The sequence below is a fragment of the Alosa pseudoharengus genome, unplaced genomic scaffold (assembly GCF_046254945.1).
Source record: "Alosa pseudoharengus isolate Yale_2024_CS ecotype anadromous, Long Island Sound unplaced genomic scaffold, YU_APseudo_1.1 YU_APseudo_1.1_scf_115, whole genome shotgun sequence".
Taxonomy (NCBI): Eukaryota; Metazoa; Chordata; class Actinopteri; order Clupeiformes; family Clupeidae; genus Alosa; species Alosa pseudoharengus.
This window is the reverse complement of record NW_027468582.1, coordinates 39,635-64,000: the sequence shown is the minus strand read 5'-3', so window position 1 is coordinate 64,000 and position 24,366 is coordinate 39,635. Positions and strand designations below refer to the sequence as shown.

General features: G+C 46.2%; 2 protein-coding genes across 3 annotated transcripts in view; one reads left to right on the top strand and one right to left on the bottom strand.

The window, feature by feature from the left end:
- LOC143118227 (uncharacterized) overlaps positions 1–3,345 on the bottom strand; it is a 44,805-nt gene extending 41,460 nt beyond the window's left edge. Inside the window, exons 1-2 of one of the 2 annotated variants that reach the window (XM_076279328.1) lie at positions 3,233–3,345; positions 526–1,618 (exon numbers count right to left, since the gene is read on the bottom strand). In XM_076279328.1, the coding sequence (XP_076135443.1) occupies positions 526–1,594 (1,069 nt within the window). In that variant the 5' untranslated portion in view covers positions 1,595–1,618; positions 3,233–3,345. Of the gene's footprint in view, positions 1–525; positions 1,619–2,398; positions 2,625–3,232 lie in introns of those variants that run through there. The other variant, XM_076279327.1, reaches the window with a different exon arrangement.
- Positions 3,346–4,265: 920 nt separating this feature from the next.
- LOC143118226 (exocyst complex component 4-like) overlaps positions 4,266–24,366 on the top strand; it is a 46,453-nt gene continuing 26,352 nt past the window's right edge. The window contains exons 1-7 of the mRNA XM_076279326.1: positions 4,266–4,368; positions 5,316–5,505; positions 7,659–7,853; positions 11,654–11,841; positions 14,282–14,373; positions 16,406–16,646; positions 18,943–19,117. Of these exons, the coding sequence (XP_076135441.1) occupies positions 4,292–4,368; positions 5,316–5,505; positions 7,659–7,853; positions 11,654–11,841; positions 14,282–14,373; positions 16,406–16,646; positions 18,943–19,117 (1,158 nt within the window). The 5' untranslated portion in view covers positions 4,266–4,291. The remainder of the gene's footprint in view (positions 4,369–5,315; positions 5,506–7,658; positions 7,854–11,653; positions 11,842–14,281; positions 14,374–16,405; positions 16,647–18,942; positions 19,118–24,366) is intronic.

The following is a 24,366-nucleotide window of genomic DNA, read 5'->3' as shown; positions in this document are numbered from 1 at the left end:
CTTTATAGCAAAACATGACATGACACGCCTGCTATTAGGTTCCAGGTAAATTTGGAGCAAGGGCATTCACCATAAATTCATTAAAGAACCAAAGCAAAACCAAGGATGGTCTGTGCTGTATTTACTAAACATGAACTGCAAGGGTGACCTTTGGTAATTTACACATAAGAGGAGGCAGATTCGTGACCTTTCTTATGTTTCTCCTGTGCGCTTCACAACACAGAGGGTAGACTGCCCCCCCCCCCCAACAACAAACACATGCTGCTGCAAACTACAGCAACACAAACAGAGAAGTGCAGATATTTCATGGAATAAAGATGGAGCACTGGCAACTGGAGCACTTTTACCATGATACCATAATAGGTCTATAATTTGTATTACATATCAATGTGATATCACTTATCTTTTTTTTAATTCAGTGTATATTCATCCATATTTTCACATTATTTGCTAAGTTCACTTAAAATTGCAGACACTCAGGTTATGCCATGTAGACCACAGTTCTAGAGGTGGGTGTTTACTAACCTGGCGGAGGTAACACCACGGTCTCTTCCACAGCTGGAGGAGGAGGCACAGCTTCAGCCGGAGGTGGAGCAGCTGGCTCCACAACAGCAGCAGAGGCTTTAGCTTCAGCAGGAGGTGAAGCGACTGGCTCCACAACAGCAGCGAAGGCCTCAGCTTCAGCAGGAGGTGGCGGGGCAATGACTTCCACAGGTGGAGGTGAAGTGACAATTTCTACAGGTGGAGCCATTGGCTCAACTGATGGAGGTGGAGCCATTGGCTCAACTGGTGGAGGTGGGGCTATTGGCTCAACTGGTGGAGGGGGTGCAACAACTTCGACAGGAGGTTGAGGGGCAATTACTTCAACAGGTGGGGGTGGAGCAATTGGCTCAACTGGTGGAGGGGCAATTACTTCAACAGTAGGTGGAGGGGTAATAACTTCTACAGGTGGAGGTGGGGCAATTGGCTCAACTGGTGGTGGAGGGGGAGCAACAATTTCTACAGGTGGTGGAGGAGCAACCACCTCCACAGGTGGAGGTGGGGCAATTGGCTCAACAGGTTGAGCAACAAAAATGTCCTCCACTAGAGGAGGAAGAATAACCTGTGGTGGAGGTGCAGTTATAGGCTCAACAGGAGGTGGTGGTGCAACTGGCTCAACAACTGGAGAGGGAGGTAGGACTGCCACAGGTTCTGGGGGTGGTGGGGGAACAGCAGCCTCTACAAGTGAAGGTGGGGCCACTGCTTCCGTAAGGGCTGGCAGAGTGGACACAGATTCGATAGGGTGAGCAGGTGCTGCATGCTCTTCAAAGACTGGAGGAGGAGGAGGTGCTATAACCTCCACAGTCACTGGCTGTGGAGGAGGAGGTGGAGGCACTTTGATGGGCTCTGACAGTGGTGGAGGGGGCATTGATGTAATCGGATCAAATGGAGAGGGTATTGGTACAATGGTGGGTAAGTGCTCAAATACAGGAGGAGGGGTGGCGATTGCAGGAGGAGGGGTGGGGATTGTGGGAGGAGGTGTGGGAACTGCAGGTGGAGATGAGGGGGCCTTGGGTGGGGAACGACCGAATTGTGGAGCTGCAGGTTCCCTCATGCGGTTGATGACATTCTCAGAGAGCTGGAAGTGGAGAAGATGAAGTCAGTCAGGAGGGGGATCCACAATTCAATTCCAAGCTAGTAATGTTCGACTGGCATTGGGAACTTTTTGTGTATTGAACTGGGACTAACGGCAGTTACTTTTTGTTAGGCCTACTTCATGAATTTAATAGTTTTGTATTTTATACAAATGTTCACTATATGTATCAGCTAAGGACATCATGTCTGTGCAGCTCCCAAAAAGATAACTGAACGTGAAATTAAATTGCTGTGGGGCATTTCGTTCAGTCAAGTTTATTGGAATCACAAATAACCAAGTAGGCACAGTGCACACTTTATTCTTTAGGTTGGTGACACCTCACCACATTGTCTGCCTAGCAAGCTAGCTTTCTCATGTAAGAAGTTTCTAGCGGTGACAAGATATTAAATATGTGACATTAGCTGTCGATTGTTGCCTGATAACACTGCTCAAACACCGAGGGCAAATGCAGTTAATCTCTGTAAACACTTGGTGCGCTCAATTGGGGCACCTCATTCATTCACAACCAATTAGTACACAATGTACCGACTGTCATAGCACGCATAGCCAGTTAGCCACCTAGCTAGCTAAACGTGGCTAACAAAACTAACGCTAAACAAACTCAACAGTTCCGCGACCTATGTGTCATCATGCCTAAACATAATCAGTGGTGTTATATGTTACTAGTTTAACTGTCGCTTGTGTTGTGAGTGTGCACAACTTGGCATATTTTGTGAAACTCCGTTGTTTGTTTTTAGCACCGCTCTGATTTCTGTCACTCACCCTGATGCCCTTCACAACCGTTATGTTTTCATTTTCGTCCGACTCAAAGGAGACACGGCGGGTACTATTATTGGCTCCCATATCTGACCGCTGCTGAAAAGCGATACAACCTGCGTGTAACTTCAATTCGGTGTCATGAATGTAAATTTAGCCAGAAAAGCGCGTTTCAGACTCCAGCCTGGACGCCAAGGCTAACACCGCACGCTATCATGCAAGGGCTTCAAGACACACGCTTCCGCCTCGAGCCCATCCCCTTTCAGCATCTGAAGAACAAACGCGCTGATTGGCCGATTACGAGCGTTTGCTAAAAATTGTAGCCTATCACACAAATAAAACGAGTGCTGGGGTTGGCAACTCCATCAAAAGGATTGCCGGTGAACTGAAGTTTACCACGCATAGCCTATGCATTCACATTCACCATTTGTATGCAGGACCACCAAAGTACACCAGACTTCACTATCACTATATTCTGGCCTGTGCAACACTTTTAATTTAGGTCTAACCAAAGATTTTAGAGCGGAGCACTCTATAATCTTTGGGTCTAGAACAGGTCAAATGAACCTGTGTGTGAGATTCACATTATAGTCTTTCTGCAGAGTACAGGTAGAAGTCAATGAAATGCTAGTTAACATGTAACCAGGAGTGCAAACATAGGCCTAATACCTATTCAAAGCCTATATCGTGATTCATCTTACAATTTGAACAGTGGTGGATTTTTGGAGATTTACAATAGACAAATATAATGTTGCATTTTAAATACAGAAAGAGCTTTCAGTTTGTACATTTGACAGCTTAAATACATACATTTTAAAATACCATCAGAATTTGACAAACCTCAAGGCAGTCCGGTCAGTCCTGCTTGAGGTGTGAAGTAAGAAGATTTCTTCTTAAAGTGTGTTTTTCCCCCCCCAGGTTTTTGAAATATGTGCTCCTGCATCCAAAAAAATGCAAAACAGAAAAAAAACTGCTGGTAGGCCGTCTTTATGATGAGTCCAAATGCCACATGTTATTTGCTGGTTTGCAGGAACAGCCTGTGTGTTGTCATTTGGAAGGAGACAGCAGATTAGCAACAGACCGATGGGACATTGGCTGCAGGGGCAAGGTGATAAGAACTTCCAAATTAAACTTAGAGGACAGGGGCATACCTTGGTGAAGGGAAAAAATAGACCTGCACAGCCTCATGATTGTTTCTGTTTTCAGACAGAACAAAAAGATCACACACAGTGTTATCTCGGCAGTCCATGGCCACATCAATCAACACGGAAACTGCCACATCGACCCTACCTAAGAATCAATGCCTTCCCCTCTTTCTGTTTGTTGCAGGAGAGATTGTCAGTAGATACAGAAGAGCTGTTCTGCAGTGTTCCGACCGTCCCAATGCCACAGGCATTGATGTATGTCCTCCAGCTTTTAGTATTTTACCAGTAATTCAAATACATTACACACTAATAAATTCCTCTATTCACAAATCGAATTATTAATATGAAACGTAATTGTATGCTGCATAGTTTAGGCCAAGCTTAGAATATTTCAAGTATCTTGTATTGAGCGTTTGTATTGAGCGTTTAAGTCCAAAGTTGGGGAAAATATGATGTTCCACACATTAATTCGTAGGCTACATCAATCTATTTTATTGAACCAGAATCAAACCACTCGTATTTCTCACTGTTTAAACGAGAAATGGTTCTGCTTTTCTGTTAGAAAGGTGTGAAAGACAGCCTCATACGGCTTTGGTGAAAGCCTCAAACGGCAACATAGTGTAGCCTACAACTCCCATAATCCTGTTTTCATTCTCAACCGCACTTGCTGTACACGCAACTGGAGATCAGCAGCTCATTGGCTTCTGGTAGCCAGAGTGAATGTTTGTTGTCACCTTGTTTTGGGTGTGGAAAAATGGCATCCGAGACAGGAAGATACAGATCAGTTTCTAAAAGCAAAGATCCCTCCAGTTTACTTATTTCTGTTATAAGGTGAGAGCACCGGAGTATTTATTGCACCTACTTGTCTGAGTGGCTCTGTCATTGTGTTCATCGTTGGCTGACATTGTCGGGGACAAGGAGGAGCAGTCCTTTAGCCTTTTTGGCTAATGCGGCCAGCTTCTTCCTGTTGTGGTGATATATGCGTAATTTCTGTTTTTGTCGAATTATACACATTGCTTTTTTGCACACCTGTTGTTTTAAAACCTGCTCATTATTTTGAAAATGTTAAAATTTTCGTGGATGTGTGGTAGTAGGCTATCTAATAGCTTGCTAGCGTTGTCCATGTCAAGCGGATGTCTGGTGTCTTGAGAGCCTGTCACCTGACAGCCGTGTTTGGAAGTTGTACTGTACTTGTATTTTGGTCTTGCTACTCAGCCCCAGGAAGACGTGTGGCTTACTGCAATCGTTAATTAACGTAAAACGTGAAGCCTTCTCAGATGGTTTGTCTGCTGTCACTGAGCGTCAACCTCTTCTCCCCTGAAATGCAGGCCTAGCTAGCTGCTTGTTTAAAAGTACCAAACCTTGCAACTTTTGGTTTGACGTGATGTTGAGTGGGATCCAGATATAAGCCCAAGTCACCTTCCACCTGGGACTGGGAGTCATGAATTGTTTATTTGTACCAAGGACATAATAAAGACTGTTGCTGTTCCCTTCACGCCTATCTGCAGTAGTATTAGACATATTAATATCACAGATTGTTATCTGGCAGGTGCATGATCACATATTGTAGCACTATTATTATATAACAATAGTTTGTCCTAATTTAATGATCTTAAAAAGAGGTTGTTGCTGGCACTGATGGAATGATAATATGTTTGAATTGCGCACTCAAATCTATCCATTGTCCATAATGGTCCACAGTATATTAAGTTGACTGGTTTGAACATCAGAAAAAGAAAATCGAACTGACCTATGCCATGTGTTACACCATCTTGCAGAACACTGTCCAGCAGTGACGATGTGCAGGACAGAGAGACAGAGAAGAGCCGCCTGGAGGATGCTTATGAAAAGTGTGACCGGGAACTGGATGAGAAGATTGTGCGCCACTACACCGAACTGACCACGGCAATTCGCACATACCAAAGCATAACAGAGCGAATCACTAGCTCTCGCAATAAGATCAAACAGGTGAGAGCCCAGGTATCTCACAGCTATCCATAGTAGGGGTGTAACGGTACACAAAAATCAAGGTTAGGTGTGTACCTCAGTTTTGAAGTCAATAGTTTGGTTAATGTTTCATATGGTAAGCCTGTAGGTACTACTAACCTAAAATTCACTGTCAATATTTTTGATGAGCAATGGGAATATTATTTTGAAAAGGTGTTAAATGTTTTCTGACGTTAATTGACAAAACTGACATCTGACTGGTATGACTGGTCCGCTACTTACATACATTTGGTTTTATTCGGTATGCATATTGAACCTAAGGTCCTGTACCTAAACGGTTCTGTACAAATATGTATACCTTCACACCCCTAATCCATACAGTGGTGCACATGCATACCTCTCACCTGTCAAACCATCATATTTGGTCCCATTATGTTGTGAGATGTGTTGGACCTACCAGGTTCTGGTAAAATGTGCATTTTGTAAAAGGGGAAAAGAATAAGCCCACCTGAAGTAGGCCTACTTACCAGAGGTGACGAGAAGTAATCAAATGAAACATGTAGCAGATGTCTATGTTAGCTCAGCCAGGGAAATGATGGTTTCCGTGCAGATTGTTTGTCAGCCAGTCTGTAAGCAGGAGTGCTCAAAAACTACCAGCCTGATTTGCATGGAACTTCGTGGGAAGGTGTAGCATGGGCTATGAAAGATCCCATTACATTTTGAAGGAGGTCAGAATCACTGGCTGGATTTGGTTTCACTCTTGTTAATGTTGTGAGATGCAGCATCATTTGACCTTGCCAAAGGTCTGCACTCTATGAGTGTCCTTTTAGCTTTTAATTTTTTGTTGTATGTTGGATCTTCTGATAAAATAGTACATGAATGCCCTGGCATTGGAGATGTAGTGTCCAGTGTAGTGTTTTAACCCTGAAAGGTCACAGAAATGTATTGGTTTGGTTTTTTGTTGATTAGCAGATGGACCAGAGAAGTCTTTTTTCAATTTATGTTTAGTTTGTCAAGTGACTTTGAGACTTTATTGCAAATCATTTCCACATATCCCTTGCGTATCCCTCTTCTGGGGCTCTCAGCTGTCAACCGCTCCTGCCTTCTAAACAGCCATTCACTCCTCCGCTGGCTTGTGAGAAAATATCAGCAACACGTTAATACAAGTGCTAAAGCCCAGACGTCTAGACGCTGGCTGGAGGGAATTGAGCCTCACTCCCGAGCAGCTGTACGCTGACGGAGAGAGCACGGTGGGCAGAGCACTGGGATGGGGGACTGACGTCACTCTGCTGGGGTGGCTAGCTCTCTGATGGCTGGTCCCAGAGGCTCTCTCTCTCCCTCTCTCTCTCCCTCTCCCTCTCCCTCTCCCTCTTCCTCTTCCTCTCCCTCTCCCTCTCCCTCTCCCTCTCTCTCTCTCTCTTCCTCTCTCTCTCTCTCTCTCTCTCTCTCTCCATCATGGCGGTGTCGTGGAGGCATCCCATCCCCGTGCTCCCTGCTCAGGAGAAATCAGCTCGGGCCGGCGAGTCCTGTCAGCCTGTTGCTGATGTCCTCGATGAGAAACGCCCAGGGACTGGCACTCCACTCGCTCGGCTATAAATACACATCATTATTGAATGCGCACACAGATGCAGCTTGGTAGCATCTTGCCAGATGACCAATGAGAGTGTGTGTGTGTGTGTGTGTCTAGATGTGTGTGTGCACTCGCAAATTGGGTTATGTGTGTGCAGCATGTGCCTTGCCAATAACTGAGATTATCTGGAGGCCCTCCATCCAGGCTTGATGAGGCATTTTTAAATCACAATGTCATATGAGGCTGGATTATGGTTTCATTAGTTGTGTTGAAAGTGGACACTTTAAGTGCTTGTGGTCATCAGCAGTTGACTGCCAACCATGATGCCCTCTGTTTTGTTCTTGTGAAAAGGCTTCCCTGTGTATTTTAGTAGCTCCTTTGACATGTGCTGTTAGCCATTGTTGGCTTGGACCAACTTAAAGAGTTGTGACTTAAGGCATAGCTTATATGAATTCTGTTGGTGCTGAATTCAGCAGGTGACATTGCAGGTGACATTGCTGATGCAGGTCCCCCTGTTAATCATTCCCCATTTCAGACACTGTACTCTGGCTCAAGCCTGTGTGTTACTGCTGTGTCATGTGTGTGTGTGCTGTGACGTCCGCAGGTGAAGGAAAACCTTCTGTCCTGTAAGATGCTGCTGCACTGCAAGCGAGACGAACTGCGGAAGCTGTGGATCGAGGGCATCGAGCACAAGCACGTGCTCGACCTGCTGGACGAGATCGAGAACATCAAGCAAGTGCCCCAGAAGCTGGAGGCCTTCATGGCCAGCAAGCACTACCTGCACGCCACTGACATGCTGGTGAGTTCACCTGTGTGTGTGTGTGTGTGTGTGTGTGTGTGTGTGTGTGTGTGTGTGTGTGTGTGTGTGTGTGTGTGTGTGTGTGTGTGTGTGTGTGTGTGTGTGTGTGTGTGTGTGTGTGTGTGTGTGTGTGTGTGTGTGTGTGTGTGTGTGTGTGTGTGTGTGTGTGTGTGTGTGTATTTCTGATGATGCTGTCAATGATCAATGTTATATTGTCCAGGATATAGCATCAATATCCTCATCATAAATAAAGCATATAGTGTATGGCTTTTGAAGAATTGGGAAGTATTGTCTGCTAAATGAATATACATGTAACTGTCAGGATATTGACAGTGTATCCATGCATATGTACATGCATGCATATATATATATATATATATATATATATATATATATATATATAATGTTTAGAGTGTGTGTGAATGCAACATGTGGGAAAAGTTTTCATTGAAGAGTATTTAAGTTGTCGTCTTATTTTCCCAAAAAGTACCCTACCAGCTTGGTGATTAAACAGCTCATTACTGAGGCAGAGCTAGGGAGACACTCGCCCACATGGTTGCCCTTCGCATCACCGGGGGGTAAGGTGGCTGGTGGCTGTGTGATGCTCGGGAAAGGGGCCCCACAAACTTCATCAAAGCAGGGAAGGTGGAACTCCAGGTGCGCTCGGCTCTTCTGGACTTTGATGTGCTTTTTTGGCTCATCACAGGAGACCGCCGTGGGGGTGTGGTGCTTTAGGAGGAGTTAGGGGGTGTTCTCTTCTCACCATGGGTTCCTTTACCATGCACCGGCCTGCACCTCCTGATAGACCCTGGAAATAATGAGCCAGACAGAACAGCCTAAAGTCAAGCAGCAGACTGATTCAGTGAGTGCAGGCAAACGCACATAAAGCTTAAGATTTGTCTGCACAAAGGCTGCCAATGTGCATTACCATGCGTACCTTTTTTTAATTTGCATCTTGATCAGAGTTGCCTTGTACCTGTCTTCCATTCTCGGTGCGTCTCTCTCTCTCTCTCTCTCTCTCGCACACACACACACACACACACACACACACACACACACACACACACACAGTGCTGTGTGGTAACTCTATCCTGTTTCTGTCATTCCAGTAAGACTCCCTGATGTTTTCATTCCAGACGTGCTGTCACTCATTACCCTACTCATCTGTCAGATTTACGTCTCCTCTGGTTTACAGCTTGCCCTCTCCCTCTCTCTCTCTCTCTCCCTCTCTCTTTCTCTCTCTCTCTCTCTCTCTCCATCCCTGTCTTTCAGTAGCGCCACCCCCAACTCCACTGTTGTTGTCTTCCCATCTATCCTCCTCTCCTTCCCTCCCTCCATTCCATTTCCAGTGTAATATTCTCTGTGGCCCTCACTAGATAACTGGGCTGTTAGCTGGGCTTATTAAAATGCATACAGTGCTCAAGAAGCGGGTGGTTTAGTTGTGGCTGCGAGATCTGAGCCAGTCAAAGCTAATGCCTTTTGTTTGCAAACACGCACAGAGCACTGAAGGCTTCACTTCTAGGGGAAATAACAAACATCAGCCCTCATCACTCTCCAAACTCATTCATCAGCCCTCATCACTCTCCAAACTCATTCAGCAGCCCGTCTGCTCTCACCGCTCCTCTTCTCCCTTCTTTCCTTACTCTCGCTCGCTCGCTCGCTCGCTCGCTCTCACTCACTCACTCACTCACTCACTCACTCACTCACTCACTCACTCACTCACTCACTCACTCACTCACTCACTCACTCACTCTCTCTCTCTCTCTCTCTCTCTCTCTCTCTCTCTCTCTCTCTCTCTCTCTCTCTCTCTCTCTCTCTCTCTCTCTCTCTCTCTCTCTCTCTCTCTCTCTCTCTCTCTCTCTCTCTCTCTCTCTCTCTCTCTCTCCTCTCCCCCTGCTATCCTCTCCTGTTCTCTCTCACTCAGCCACATGTGGTGAACCACCCTGTAGGAGCACAGCATGCATCAGCGAGGCCAGTGACAGCCTGTCAGAAAGCACACTCCACACGTCTCTCTAGTCCTCCCTCTCTCTCTCTCTCTCTTTCTCTCTCACACACACATACACACCCTTTCCCATGTCTCTCTCAACTCGCTCTCTTTCTCTGTCTCTGTCTCACCTTCTTCTTTCTCTATCTTACCTTCCTCTCTTCTCCCTCGGAGATTCCTCTTAGCTCAGTCGTGCTGATGAGAGCCTTCTAATGCACAGGAGGCCTCATGTCCTTGATTAGCTTGACAGCCTGGTCTCCCTAATGATGTTAACCAGCCCATCTTCTGTCAGCTCCGGACCCCACTGGTAATGAGACTCCCAGACAGCAGCATATAGCAGCATTCTGTATTCTTACACACACACACACACTTGCAGTCAGATCAATTTGCTGATGCATATGCAACACACACATACATAAACACACATAAACATAGCCTACATTATTACACAACTCACCCAGTCATTCAATCATGTTATCACAGAGCAATTATATTAGCTGTAAGAGCTGATCATGGACTGCGGCGGGGTGCTTTTCTGCGAGCCGAGCGCCCACCCTCATTTGCATGAACCCACACTTGACCTTCCCCCCCCCCCCAACACACACACACACACACACACACACACGCGCACACACACGCAGTTCCCCCCTATTTGTGTGGTCTGTCCGGGAGACGTGCAGAGGCTGTGATGGCTCTCTGGAGCGCTATCATCTGGCCATTAGCGGCAGCTAATAAAAAAAAAAAATAACATTAATTTACTGCCGTGGAGATTTATTAAGTACAAACATGCAATAACCGCCGGGGGCAGTGAAGGGGAGGGAGCTATGGAGGGAGGAGAGAGAATTGGGTGGACAGAGAGAAGGAGGGCAGAGAAGAGAAGGGGTAAAAGAGTCTGTGGCAAAGGGGAGGCTGAATAGCTATGATCTGCATTAAACAACAGCAACAACAGAAGAATTCTTTACACATTTCCCCTTGTTTTATCCCAAGCAAGTGGCCTGTGATCACCTGTTAAACTGTCTGTCCTCTGGAGCACTTGCATGCACAGTCCTCTGAGGTAACCCACTTGTTTTAGCTCTTAACAGCGCCAGTCGGCATTGCAGTAATAATGAGAATGGTGTGATTTTGTTTTGGTGCTCTTTGGGTTCCTGTCCTCTCTAATGGATCTCCCTCCCCTATCTCTCTTTAGCCCACAGCGTGAGATGAGATGGTGTGCGGAGGGGCCCTGGCCCGGCCGATTTACTGCTGAAATAAACACCCCGAAACCCCCTCGGCTGATTTATTCAAACCCATTAGCTTCCGGCGTGGCAAATATTTGTGTCCTAAGTCTGCAACTTTTTAATGGCCGCGGAGATATTATTTGTGCAGTGGGGGACGTTGGATGGCCCTGGGAAGCTCTAGTGTGTGATTATACACACACGCTCCCTGCATCATAAACCTTAAATGACATATCTTGCACAGCACTACTTCTCTGTTTGTTCTTAATCAGTTTCAGGCAGAGGCGCACAAACTCGTGCAATGAAGTGTTGATGCGAGCTGTGTTGCTTCATCTCAAACTCTCATGAATATGTTAACTGTGTCAAAATATTCTGGATAGCTGGAGATATCCTGCGGTTTGTATTTAGCCATTTAAATGTGCATGACAAGTGCATAACAAATGGTATTTTGACAAGTACCATTATGAAGATTGTGTCTTTTATGTGAAATCCACATAGGGCAGGGGTACATGATATTGTGTGGCTAATAGATTCAGTATTCAGTTGTGCGAAAAGCTGCCTGCGGGCGTCTGATGGACGTTGGTGTCCCCCTTTGTGCACAGGTGTCTGCGGTGGACTCCCTGGAGGGCCCGCTGCTGCAGGTGGAGGGCCTGAGCGACCTGCGGCTGGAGCTGCACAGCCGCAAGCTCAACATCCACCTGGTGCTGATCGACGAGCTGCACCGCCACCTCTACATCAAGTCCACCAGCCGCGTGGGCCACAAGAACAAGGACAAGGCGCGCAGCATGGGGTGTGGTTCTTTTAAACGCTCTGAGGATTTGTGGTTCCTTATTGCTCCTCTACTTTATTCAAAGTTTTTTTTTTTTTTTTAACTATGGTTTAAAATAGAACACAGTTAACGTTCCCAAGTCACGGGGAGAATAAGTGTCACTGAAAAATGGCAGTGGCCGCTAAGTAATGAAAATGTAAATTTAGCTAAAGGTTTTAATTGCACAACACTGGGCTCTTACCCAAAGTGCTGACTAGGTGCCAACTAATGCTAAAAATGGAGTAGTAGGAGTAATGTAAATGGCAAGTCTCCTCAGTCATGTTTGATAAAGTATGACTGTGAAAGTGTCGAAAGTGAAGCCATTGGCTCAGAGGTTGTGTAGTTTAACAGACAGAACATTTGATTAGCACCCCTAAGGTCTGGAGCCGTGTCTGACTGACAGACAAGCAAAAATAACTATTTGAAAAGGAGACATTCAAGGAGACGAAGAATTGATGAAGGTCGATTAGTGTGCAATGGTTTGTGGGAAGCACACTTTACACAGTGTAAAATGTTCCCATAGGATTGTTCTAACACATTGCTAAACACATTCTTTGTAAAAGACAATGCACCTATGATGAAAAGAAATGATTTGTGAAAAGCAACTGTGAAAGGTAACGTTATTAATCGGACAGAATTCAGGAAAGAGTAGAACCCAATGAGTTCCTTTGTCGCACTAGTTAATTGCCAGTGCTGAGATATTGTCACTGTCAGGATGTCGAGGTGTTTCATAAGCAGCCCAGGAGTAATTGATGTGTTATACCCAGACGCCTCACCTGCGAGCCAGCGTGTTCTGTGATTATGGAAATCTGCTAGACCGCCGGTCCAGGTCTCTGTCTCCGTGCCTCAGCCCCTGGTTGGTTATTAATAAGGGCAGCGAAAAATGTCAGACAGAATAACTGATTAGGCTAATTAAGATGCTCGTCGAGAGAGAGGGTGGCAAGATACCTCACCCTGTGAAAGACTATCAGGAAGTCGAGCTGTGCCTTCGCTGGGGAGTTGTCAGAGAGGTGCCAGTGCTTAAGTCTCTAGCAAGTGGCATTCTTCAACTCCAATCCTCTTCTTAAGGGCATTTCATTCATGGACATCTTTGTTGGAATCCCACCACGATCCTCTCTGTCACATTAAGCCAGCGCAGAGTTTAGTCGTAATGCGTTGTTATCTTGAACTTGTCAGGCTATTAGTTGGCCATTTTTGTCGATGAAGACTTCATAATTGATCCTAATGTTTTAATGATGGGCCTTGACTCAAATCAAGTGCTGGAAGGATTGAGGCTTCGGGCTGTTTCCCTATCCGGTACTAAAAGGAGGGACTTTTCATTAGCGCACTTTGGCAGCCTAAACATGTAATAGATTTCTTTTTTTTTTTTTTGTCTTGCTCGTTTAAAACCAAAAATTATGAATCTTTATTGAACCCTTTCCATTTCGGCAGGATTGGATGGATGCATTCTGCAGGATTAGAGGCACATTAAAATCGTCGAAAGTTTAAAAGCTAACTCATTTTTTTGTATTCCCACCGCTCCTCCCTATTAAACGAGACAGGAATGCACTTTCCATGGCTCATGGTTCTGCTGTAAAGGAAAGCCGAGGAGACCAGCGTGGCCTTCGCCGCCACGCTTCCTCCACTTAGCGCAAACAAAGCTAATATATGCACAGGGACCTGCGTCGAGACTGAGGTGCATAATAATAGCTGTGTAGCTTTTCCCTCCGCTAAGGGATTAGCGTTTGGCGTAGCTTGGTTTTGGTGCACCACGCCGAGCCGCTGCATCAGCAGGACCATGCTAATTTATTTATTTGCCCCTACACAACTACAAAACAAAACATTAGGCTAATGCAGGTCATTGACCTTTGCCTGAATCTGAAGGCTGATATGTTTTTTTTTGTCAGGAATGCATTTGATCCTAGATCATAGGGGCGTTGTGTTTTGTGTGTGTGTGTGTGTGTGTGTGTGTTTTTATTATTCCTACATGGCGGTGTTTACAAGCATTTGCAATTACCCTCACACTGCTTTATAGGGAAGCAGTGATTTATTACTGTGGGTCATAAAATGACATGTTTATTTATTTTTTATATGCACAACACTTTTTTCCACCCTGCAGTACATAATAACAAGCTGTTTACACGGGCCTTTATGCAAACATCCAGTCTGTTTGTGTGTGTATGTATGTATGTGTGTTAGTGTGTGTGTGTACCATTTACTTTCATCACTGTTGGAATAGGACACTGAAAGGCAAACCTGTTTCTTCCGTTGTGACACCTATTCTTCCCCTACTGTCATAACGGCAATCCTCATCTTGTCCCACTTGTCCTCCTTCTGATGGTGATGAGTGGGATTGTAGTGATGACAGTAATGGTGATGCAGGTGATGGTGACAGTGTTAATGGTGGTGATAATGGTTTTTTGCCGTCTTCGTCTCTCTGCAGCTCTGGAGCCAAGGACACGTCTATTTTGGATGTCAGCACCCTGTCCACCCCGCGCAAGCTCACCGACACCTCCCAGTTCAGCACTCCAGGGAGTAAGTAAAAATAGCCGCGGGATTTTGCCATGATGAGAAAGAAGCGCGAGATTGAGAGCAAAGGAGCGAAGGAGCGCGCGTGAGAGGATGGGAGAAGGTGACAGCAAGGCAGTGAAGGAGAAGTGGTGAGGAAGAGGGAGAGCCTTGAAGAGACGGAGGAAGGGAAGGAGGGAAGTAGAGAGACGGAGGAAGGGAAGGAGGGAAGTAGAGAGACGGAGGAAGGGAAGGAGGGAAGTAGAGAGACGGAGGAAGTGTGAGAGAGATGCGAGGAAGAACTGGAGAGGGAGAGCCGCGCAATCGATCCGTTAAACGAAGTTAGCTGTCGTCCTCCCATGTCAAATTTAGAAAGTCACTGAAGCCTTGACCCGATACAGAGGAGGATTGGTGCGCGTAGACTGACACCAGCTCTACTTCTGTTGCTGGGCCTGGTTTGAATCCATGTTTTTTCATGGTACGCTAAGGCTGGTAGCGCTAATGAAGTCATCAGGAAGGATCGCACTGCAGTTATTACTTCCATTAGCATGTCATTAGCCACAATACTCGAGGAAGCCAGAGGCACGACACGTGCCACGTAGTTGGGAGTGAAGGCATTTACACACACACACAAACACACACGCACACACACACACACACACACACACACCTTGGCACACCGCTACCTCCTTAGTATCCAGAACACCATAATTATAATATCATGTCCTCCCAACAGCTCAGGTGATGTATGTACGCCAGTCCCCACCCCATCCCACCCCCTCCAGCCCTCCATCATTAATCACGCGTAACTGTCATCACAGTGGGGGTAAAGGCCTCATTATCCCCATGCTGTGGCACAGAGCTCCCTCCCCCTGAGTCTCCTAATGCTATTTATCCCGCCCAGGCTCCGTCTAGGGTTGCTAAATCACATCATGTCCCTGGGCGTTGGCCTCCGACACCAACAGAATTATGCCAATATTGCAGCAGCACCCGTTTCAATAAAATTGCCCGTCTAATTGGCCCCACCCACCCACCTCCTGAAACCCCCCAAACGCCATGCTTCTCCACCCACCACACACACATGTGACCCAGCTGACTCCATCCCAACCATCCACACACACACACACACACCATTTTTATATCAAGTCACAACACTTTTTATTGATAGTGTTTGCATTTCTTAAAGGACGTAGAAAATGTGACCTGGAGAATCACCGTTCAGCGCCAATGGGCAGGTGTGGTCATATTATGACACCTATTGGGATCTACCTGCCAGCCACCTCCACACCTCCATACCTCCCACACACACACACGCATTAGCTGAGAGTGCCTGAATCCATGCCACCTCTTTGTCTAATGGCCTCAGTACACCTAATTTGCTAGTGGTAATTGCAGTAATTATTGCAGAAACTACGCTGAGTCGGAAAAGAGAGGGGAAAAATGGAAGCCGAGGCCATTAACTTGCCATAAACATCCACTCCCTCCACATTCGCCCATTTAAAAAAAGAGAGAGAGGGTGTGTGGGGGGGGGGGGTCTTGAGTGCCATGCAGGGATAACAAACGAGAACATCAGCAGCGCTGTCACTCTCCATTGAGCCGCAGTGCAGAGGGGGGCGCCACCATGGAGACCAACGAGCGAGGGCAGGTGATGGTTCGGTGTGGCGAGAGATGAAAGGGAGGACTGCTGAGGAGGAGGAGGAGGAGGAGAGGGGGGAGTAAATGACTGTTGTCCTCCTAATGTTTATGATAAATGTGTTTTGGAGCCTTTTGGAAATGACTCTTGTAAACTGTACCTAATTGTGCAGTTTGAAAGGTATGATGCGCCAGCGATGTGAAGTGGAAGTTAATGGGAGGAGTAATGACGCTAATGCTGTGTAGCTTCAAAGTTGGCTTCTCTCCAGGTCATCGTGTGTGTGTGTGTTTGTGTGTGTCTCTGTGTGTGTGTGTCTCTGTGTGTGTGTGTCTCTGTGTGTGTGTGTGTGTGTCTGTGTGTCTGTCTGTGGGTGTCGCTAATGTTAGCGGCTAACCACTAACCTTCTCCGCTCTTCTATGATGACAGTGCGGGAGCAGCAGCAGGATGTGTGCGAGGACCCGGACGCGGACCCGGAGGAGAACAGCGCCGAGTTCATGGGCATCCTCATCAAGGCCCTGGCCAAGCTGAAGAAGGTCCCCGAGACTGTCAAGGCCATCATGGAGCGCCTGGAGCCCGAGCTCAAGCAGATCCTCAAGAGGTCCACCACCCAGATCGCCGACCACGCCTACCAGCGGGGAGAGACCCTGGCCCAGGACAACCAGCCCAGGTCAGCCAGTCCATCTGAGGGCATCGGGGACAGAAGGGCAATAGATTATGTGTAACCCATTGCTGATTTATGTACATAAGCTCTTGCCTATCTTTGACATGGTAATGACATTCATATATGCAGGTTGAGATGGTTTGAAGGGCTCTCAGAAGGACACTGTTTTGATATTCGTGTCTGAAAAAAGCACTAATGAGACTTTTTAAAAAACTTCTAATAGCGTATTTATTTATTTTCACTGTATGTCATCATTTATTTGGCATGGCAGTATGGCCTCATTTATTTTGTTTGTTTACGTTTCGGAGAGCCATCAGCGGGCACCACATGCAGAGGGGTACCCTCCCGCTCACGCTGCGATCCCATTTCCTTAAGTGCCAGCGTAGACGGCTCCTCCGCAGCCCATTCATGCCAGTCTGCCACCGCCAACGTGGCACGACATGGCGTAATCCGCAAAGCCGAAAGCCCAAGCCTGATTTCCACTTTAAGTGTCTGCCAGACAGTCAAGGTTGGGGGATGAGGGAGATAGTGGTGGCACTTAAGAGAGCGTTTAGTCATGGCAGAGATTAACCCTCTTTCTCTTCCTCCTCCTCCTTCACGTTCAGATATTATAGTTTCGCTTCCCCCTCTTTTGCTGTGTTTGTGTAAACAGAAATGTACAAAAAGGAGTTTTTTTTAATCTCGTATGGTTGTAAGGCCTAGGCATAACGGAATTTTACGTGGGCAACAGCAACATCTAGATCCGCTTTTTTTGTTTTTATCTTTGCGTCTCCAGTAAATGGTTTTAGGTGTTAGTTTTCAATGTGGCCTATATTTCCTTACCGAGGTGCTCTAGTCTGCCAGGCCTGCACCTGCACCTGCACCAGTGCACTGACGCCTGATGTGACCTCAATACCTTGGGTGAGCATGTTGAAAATGTTCAACCTAACCGTTTTTATATTGAGTTAGAATGTATAGGCCTGTTGCCTAATAGGTATTGCTTGGAGATAGAGACTGTGTATGTGAGCGTAAATGTGTGTGTGTGTGTGTGTGTGTGTATATGTGTGTGTGTGTGTGTGTACTTTGCAAGTTCAAGAAGGGTCCTGTTGCTATGGAAACCCCAACAGGAATGGGAAGGCATCCTTGCATATCGCCCAGGGAGAACCGAAGCTCATGGAATGCATAGTCAAGGCGAGGAAAGCAGACTTTCCTTAGAGTTAGAGTTATTATTTTCACCATCAAAGCTTCTGTTACATTGCACCTTCTAAAGTATATGTAAGGTGCATATGTTTGTGAATATAATTTCTTCTGAGTGCAGATGCCCATTTGTTTGTGTGGGCAGAATGTTTTGTTGTGTGTGTCTGTGTGTCTCTGTGTGTGTGTATGTATGTGTGTGTCTGTGTGTGTATGAGTGTGTACAAGAGAGAGGGCGGGTCTGGAAGCTGTTGTCTACGGAAATGTCGAAGCAGCTTTCTAGGGTCAGACACTGAGAAACAGATCTACCCTCTTGCAGAATAATCCAGAAAACTCCTTCAGAATACTGATAAGGCAAACCCGAGCAGTCCCCTGTGTAGACATTATCTCTCCCCCCCCCCTCTCTCCTTCATCCACTTCCCCCATTCCCCTACAACAGTGTGTCTCACCACAGAAACAAGTGCAGCTTTCCTCCAGCAGAAAAAGGAAAGTCAAAGAATGTCCCTGTGTCCTGAGAACCAAATGACTAGAAATAGCGAATACACAATACGCAGGCAGATTGCACATCCTCCTGGTGGACCAGAGAAAGGCTTGACAGATGCTGCTAATTGTCATTTGCGAGCAGCTGTCTTTTTCTCATCAGGGAAGACTCTCCTGCACCCTACTGTTCAGTGTTCATTAGGAACAAGTGATGGGTCTTTTTCTTGGCGTCTCACGCACAGAGAGACATCCACCCATTGTTACCCAGCTGTGGTTGACTTTTTTTTTTAAGAAACAAAATGATTAGTTGCGGGATGCTCCCTGTAAGATGTTGATAACGTGAAACAGAGTGGCCACAAGCAGATGATGAAGAGGGATATGAATGTGAATTCACATAATGGCAATGAGGGGCTTTGAAAAAAGAGCTCTTTTGGTGGGAAGTGAATCTTTTTTTCTTTCTGTGATATGTGTTTCTCCTCTTTTCAGTCGTGGCCAGAAAGTCAAGAGGCTCTTGCACAATTGCACATGCACACAAACACACACACACACACACACACACACACTTACACTCAGACACACACACACACACACACACACACACACTCACCCTCACCTAATGTGTCCTCCTCCTGTCTGCTGCCCTCTGCAGGCTGCTGCTGGAACTGCTGGAGCTACTGTTCGACAAGTTCAATGCGGTGGCTGCTGCTCATAGCGTGGTGCTGGGCCACCTCCAGCACATCGTATCCGCCAGCAGGGGCTCTCAGGAGGGCATCAAACTGTACGAGCAGGCCGACGTCTCTGCCAAGATCCAGACTGTGCTCCAGGTATGTGACTGGTCAGCTCCGCATCCAGCCTCTCTCTCTCTCTCTCTCTCTCTCTCTCTCTCTCTCTCTCTCTCTCTCTCTCTCTCTCTCTCTCGAGCTGAGCAAAGCCCCTATAATGATTACTCAGTCCTTTAATGGTGGATTGGGGCAAACTTCACTGCAGTGCAAAACCCTGCGTTAGAGGTGACCTTGTTGGGCAGTTTTAAAACGAACTGACGTCTTCAAATTGGCCCCAGCGATATTGGGTCTGGTCAAATCCCTTCCTGTGCTGTGAGATCCCCCAGGGCTCTCTTGCGTGGCCCAGGTCCTGCGTTTTGTTTTTCCTCTCCAACAATCCCAGCAGTTCACTTGAGCTGTCCTCGGGACACTGCAGTATTTTTTGCTTTTCAGTATCATTTTATTTCCAATAAAACTTTTCCACTGTGGTGGGTAACAACAGTTACTTCTTCAGTAAGCCGCTTTCTCTGCACACCTCATTTCCACATGCTCTGGTACAGAATAATCTTGATCTTGGTCGGCGGCGTGTTTTCTTCCTACTGGCACGTGGCAGTGTCCCTTTCGCGGTGTCTATCTGCAGACGTTAAAACCAAGTCAGTCAAACACACTGTGCATCTAAAGCATAGTGCAGTTCAACAACAACCTCTCCAAGGTTTTTTCCCTTCTTTTTTTTACGGCACTCTTTATTTATTTGCTCTTAGTTTTCTCTCCTTTTCTTCCATTATCTCCTGGCTTGTCGTCTTGCTGTGTGTGACATTATGAGATCTCTGCTGGAGTGAAGGAGGAAAAGACACTCTGTCTTTGCACGACTGTGGGGAGAGGTGGGGAGAGGTGAGGAGAAGAGAGGAGAGGAGAGGAGAGGAGAGGTAAGGAGAACACCGCAGCACATAGGCGGGAAAGAAACAAGAAGCCTGGAAGCCAGAGAGCAGGGCTGCAGGAGAGAGGGGGAGGAAATGAAAGGGAAGAAAGGGCAATAGTGCACCCTGAAAATGAGCAAATGGGTTTGTCATCACTTCATCAACCGAGGCAAGGAGTCACACAGCGACCTTGTGCATTTTCTTCTCTCTCTCTCTCTCTCTCTTTCTCTCCTTCTTTTAAATCTCTGCGAGCCATCGCAAATACTGCCCTGCCAACTGTTGCTTTGGCCCCAGTGGGATTTGAGCAGCCCTTAAACGCAGGAGGCAGACGGGAATGCACACAGCCATTGCAAATGCGTGGCACCGTGTACCAAAGGCCCTGTAAATCTTCCATGCTAATGAGAGAGAGAGAGAGAGAGAAAAGAGAGAGAAGAGAGAGAGAGAACACTGAAGAGCATATGAAGGTGGTTAATTTGCTGATGGACCCATTTTACTGGGTTAATTTACACGTTTGTTCACGTGGTCTTATAGGCTACCGTGAACAAGGTGAGCAAAGTACAGTAATTCCTTCAGGAGAGTCTTAGCAGGTAAAGCAGATGACTGTGACACTTATGGAACATTACACCGAATATGTTGAAATGTACAGTAATTTCCTGTGTTAGCTGCATTGTGTATAAGCCGCAGGACAGTGTTTTATGCAAGTTAAAAAACAAAACCATATTAATACCATATTAACTACCTTCGTGTATTAACCTCATAACTGAAGAAATTTTGCATAAGCAATGTATAAACAGCGGCTAATAGTTGGGAAATTACGGTAGTACAAAACGGGTGTTTAGGGATGGCATGTTTCTTTGCCTTCACTTCAATGGATGGCGTTAGGGCATGACTTGTGCTGTTTGAGCAAGGCACCAAAGCAGAGCCCTGTCCGATTAATGTGTCTGCCTTTATGTGATGTGCGGGGGTGTCGTCTGATGTCTGCACATGTGATGTGGGAGTCGTCTGGTGGTGGGCAGGTGGGGGGGTTGTTTGTGGATGTGTGATTGGAGGCTTGTGTGTGTGTGTGTGTGTGTGTGTGTGTGTGTGTTTGGGGGGGGGGGGGGGGCACCATCTCAGGTGTGAAATGGCCTCTGGTGTGCCTGTCCCCCCGGTGTTGATGGGGGTTCGGGGGCGCTCAGGTGGAGACCGGCTCTCGTTGTTTGTCGAGTCTAGATGAGATTCCGATGGCCTTTTCGGGGTGAAGATGAGATGGCGTCTGCTCCCGACAGGTGTTCTCGCCTGCCGCGTCTGCCCCATTTCATTTCGCCACCTTTAATTGGACTCCCTCCTGTCCACTTCCTGTTTGCCAGAGATTTTTTTTTTTCCCGACTTAAGGAAAGTTTTCCCAATCTCAAACTCTAAACTCCAGCTGAGTCACGGTCCAAACAGGAGACGTGTCTGAATAAGAGATGGCAGTTACTGAGCCTTTGGACTTTCCTCTCCCTATCTTTTTCCTCTTTGGGAACGTCAACTTTTAGAGGAACGAGAACCAGACAGTGCAAAGCCGACGTGTGTGCGATGGGTTTATCAAATCTTTGGCCCAAATGTGCTTCCATCATGAGGTCACACTGCACCAATCATCAAAACACCTGTGGAGTGTAGACGTCCTGCCAGCGAAGGGTTGCCAGCATGCATTAACTGGAACAGTATTGATTTCCCTTAAGAAGATGCCCAAGTTGTCTACCGTGTGTGTGTGTGTGTGTGTGTGTGTGTGTGTGTGTTTGGTGTCAGTAATGGGAAAAATACGGTGGCTTTGCATCCTGTCACATTTTCAAGTGGCCATTCACAGAGTGAGGTGTTATTGATTATTCAAGCTAAGCAGTCTTAAATTAGTTTTTCTTCTGCTTCTTCTTGAGATTCTGACTCTTCATGCCACTTCGCTTTCTGCACATCAAAAAATCTGTCCCATGGTTCCATGCTGTTCTCATCTGGGAGGACTGTCTGACAGAAAACTGCCGCTGCAGTTGATGGCTCCTTCTTGTACACATATACTTTTATGTGTGGTCGGCCATGCAGTGATGTGTCATGCATGTGATCAAGTCAATGATTACTTTTATTTGGACACAGTAGCCACAGTTGCTAAGGCCTTTGGGAGCTACACTGGTGTCTGTTTGAGCAGAGTGAAAACAAATCGTCTTGTTTATAATGTACCCAGGCATATCCAGTTCGGGTCCATTGCAGACATTGATTTTTTTTAAATGTCACAGAAGATTTAATTAAGAATTTTGGAATGATATCAGTGCCAGGACCAATGAGTATAGGTCATAGGAGTTCATACTTAATATTCATTAAAACAACAAGCCTCACTAAAGTCTGTTATCCTGTTGTCATGGTGGATGATCCCTCTGGTTGTTTACATGGCTTCCTGTCCCTTCCTTGGGATTTTAGACCAGTGCCTTTGTTGAATTGTATGAATGATCCAATGTTGAGGGTAAAAAGTCGATATCAGACATTTTTCAGGGAGCTGCCTTTTTCAGGGAGTTCCATTCCCTGCTTGGATAATTAATCAAGCCTCTTTTGGATCAGCCATCATAGTAATAAATCTGGTATCGCTGATTAGCCCTTGGTGCACAGGCAGTGTAGAATCGGCATTTTAGTTTTCTGAAGTCACCACAGTGTCAGGTTCATTAAGCCGCACTGCTATCATGAATGTGTGTAGTGGTTTGTCAGCTGTGGACCCTTTAGTCCAAACAGAAGGGAGTGGCTCTGGTCCAAATCACCTGCATCTTTATGCCCTCACTAACTACCTGCATTGTGGCCCCATGACACTAGCAACATTTAGCCTAACTAAAGGAGGCAGGTTAGTAAAGTATAAGTATAGTATAGTATATATACTCTTTTGATCCCGTGAGGGAAATTTGGTCTCTGCATTTATCCCAATCCGTGAATTAGTGAAACACACTCAGCACACAGTGAACACACAGCGAGGTGAAGCGCACACTAATCCCGGCACAGTGAGCTGCCTTCAACAACAGCGGCGCTCGGGGAGCAGTGAGGGGTTAGGTGCCTTGCTCAAGGGCACTTCCTACTGGTCGGGGTTCGGCAACCCTCCAGTTACAAGTCCGAAGCCCTAGGCCACGGCTGCCCCCCAGTAAGCTATTACGTACGCTCTACATACATACCTTTGCCACTTTGACTAAAGAACATTTTATCTAAATGTTCTCACTTACTGTAGTCAGGGCTTGTCAGTAGAGCATGAACAAGTCAACACGAACTGCCAGAAGTTGGCTGTTAGACAGTGATCTTATTTTTAATTAAAGTCAGCGTGCTGCAATCCCATGTTGCACCTTCATGATTTTAATCAATATGTCATTTAAGACCTCAGCTGAGCTTTCATGCTTACATACTGTTGGAATGCCAGACCGACCCTTCTCAAAGAGTTGTTCTACTTTATCACTGTTGGCTCACAAGGCCTATGCAGCATGTCTTGCCTGTCACTAGTGTTGTGTGGCGAAGACACTTTCCAATGGAAATTGAAACTGTCGCTCTCCTTGAACGTTAAAAAAGCAACCTGTCTTTTTCAGAAGGGATTTTGGTCTCTGGAGCTCAGTCTTTCTGTACATATTACAGAGAAACAAGTTTATTTTCCAGCACATCACCACCGTCTCTCTCTCTCTTTCTCTTCAGTCTTTACATCTGCTTAAGAGATAATGTCAATCAATCTCTCTCTCCCTCTCTCTACAGTATATACAATTCATATGCAAGTTATATGTAGGAATTCATTGTTTATTTAACTGTCCATAAAGTTTCCTCTTGTTTTGTTTTCTTTTGTGAGGTGTAGTGTTGTCCAGAGAAGCCATCTTGTAGTGATGTTGTGTGACTGTCACCCCCGTTCATTTTAAATGTACACACAGCCAATACATTTCCCACAAGAACAGCCACAGAGGAAGGGACTGTGGTGCTCTCGGAATATAGCAGCACCCAGCACCAAGGTACAAACAAACAAATAAATAAGTGACTTTGAGTTCCTGTAAACAGCCACCCGGCACTCAATCTGCACTGGCAACAAAAACAGGAGCCTTGAAAGACCTCGAAAGCGGTCGGCCCAATTTGCTGGGTGCCCGCATGGGATGGAGGTGTGCTTCATTGCCTTAATTCCTGAAAGCACGTTTCTCTTTTTCCTTCCCCTCCACCTGCCTCTGTCAGTAGCCAGGTGTTCACCTACAGCTCCGCCAAGTCATGGTCTTTGTGCTAATTAGGCTGATTTGTGGACTAATAGACCGAATGGAGCCAGAACTCTCTTTTGTTTATTAAATTAAGCATGCCACTGTGTGTTTTTTTTCTTCTTTTTTTGTATAAAGTTGTTTTGTGTTGTTTATAATTAACAAGCATTGAACACACCTGGTGTGCCACACC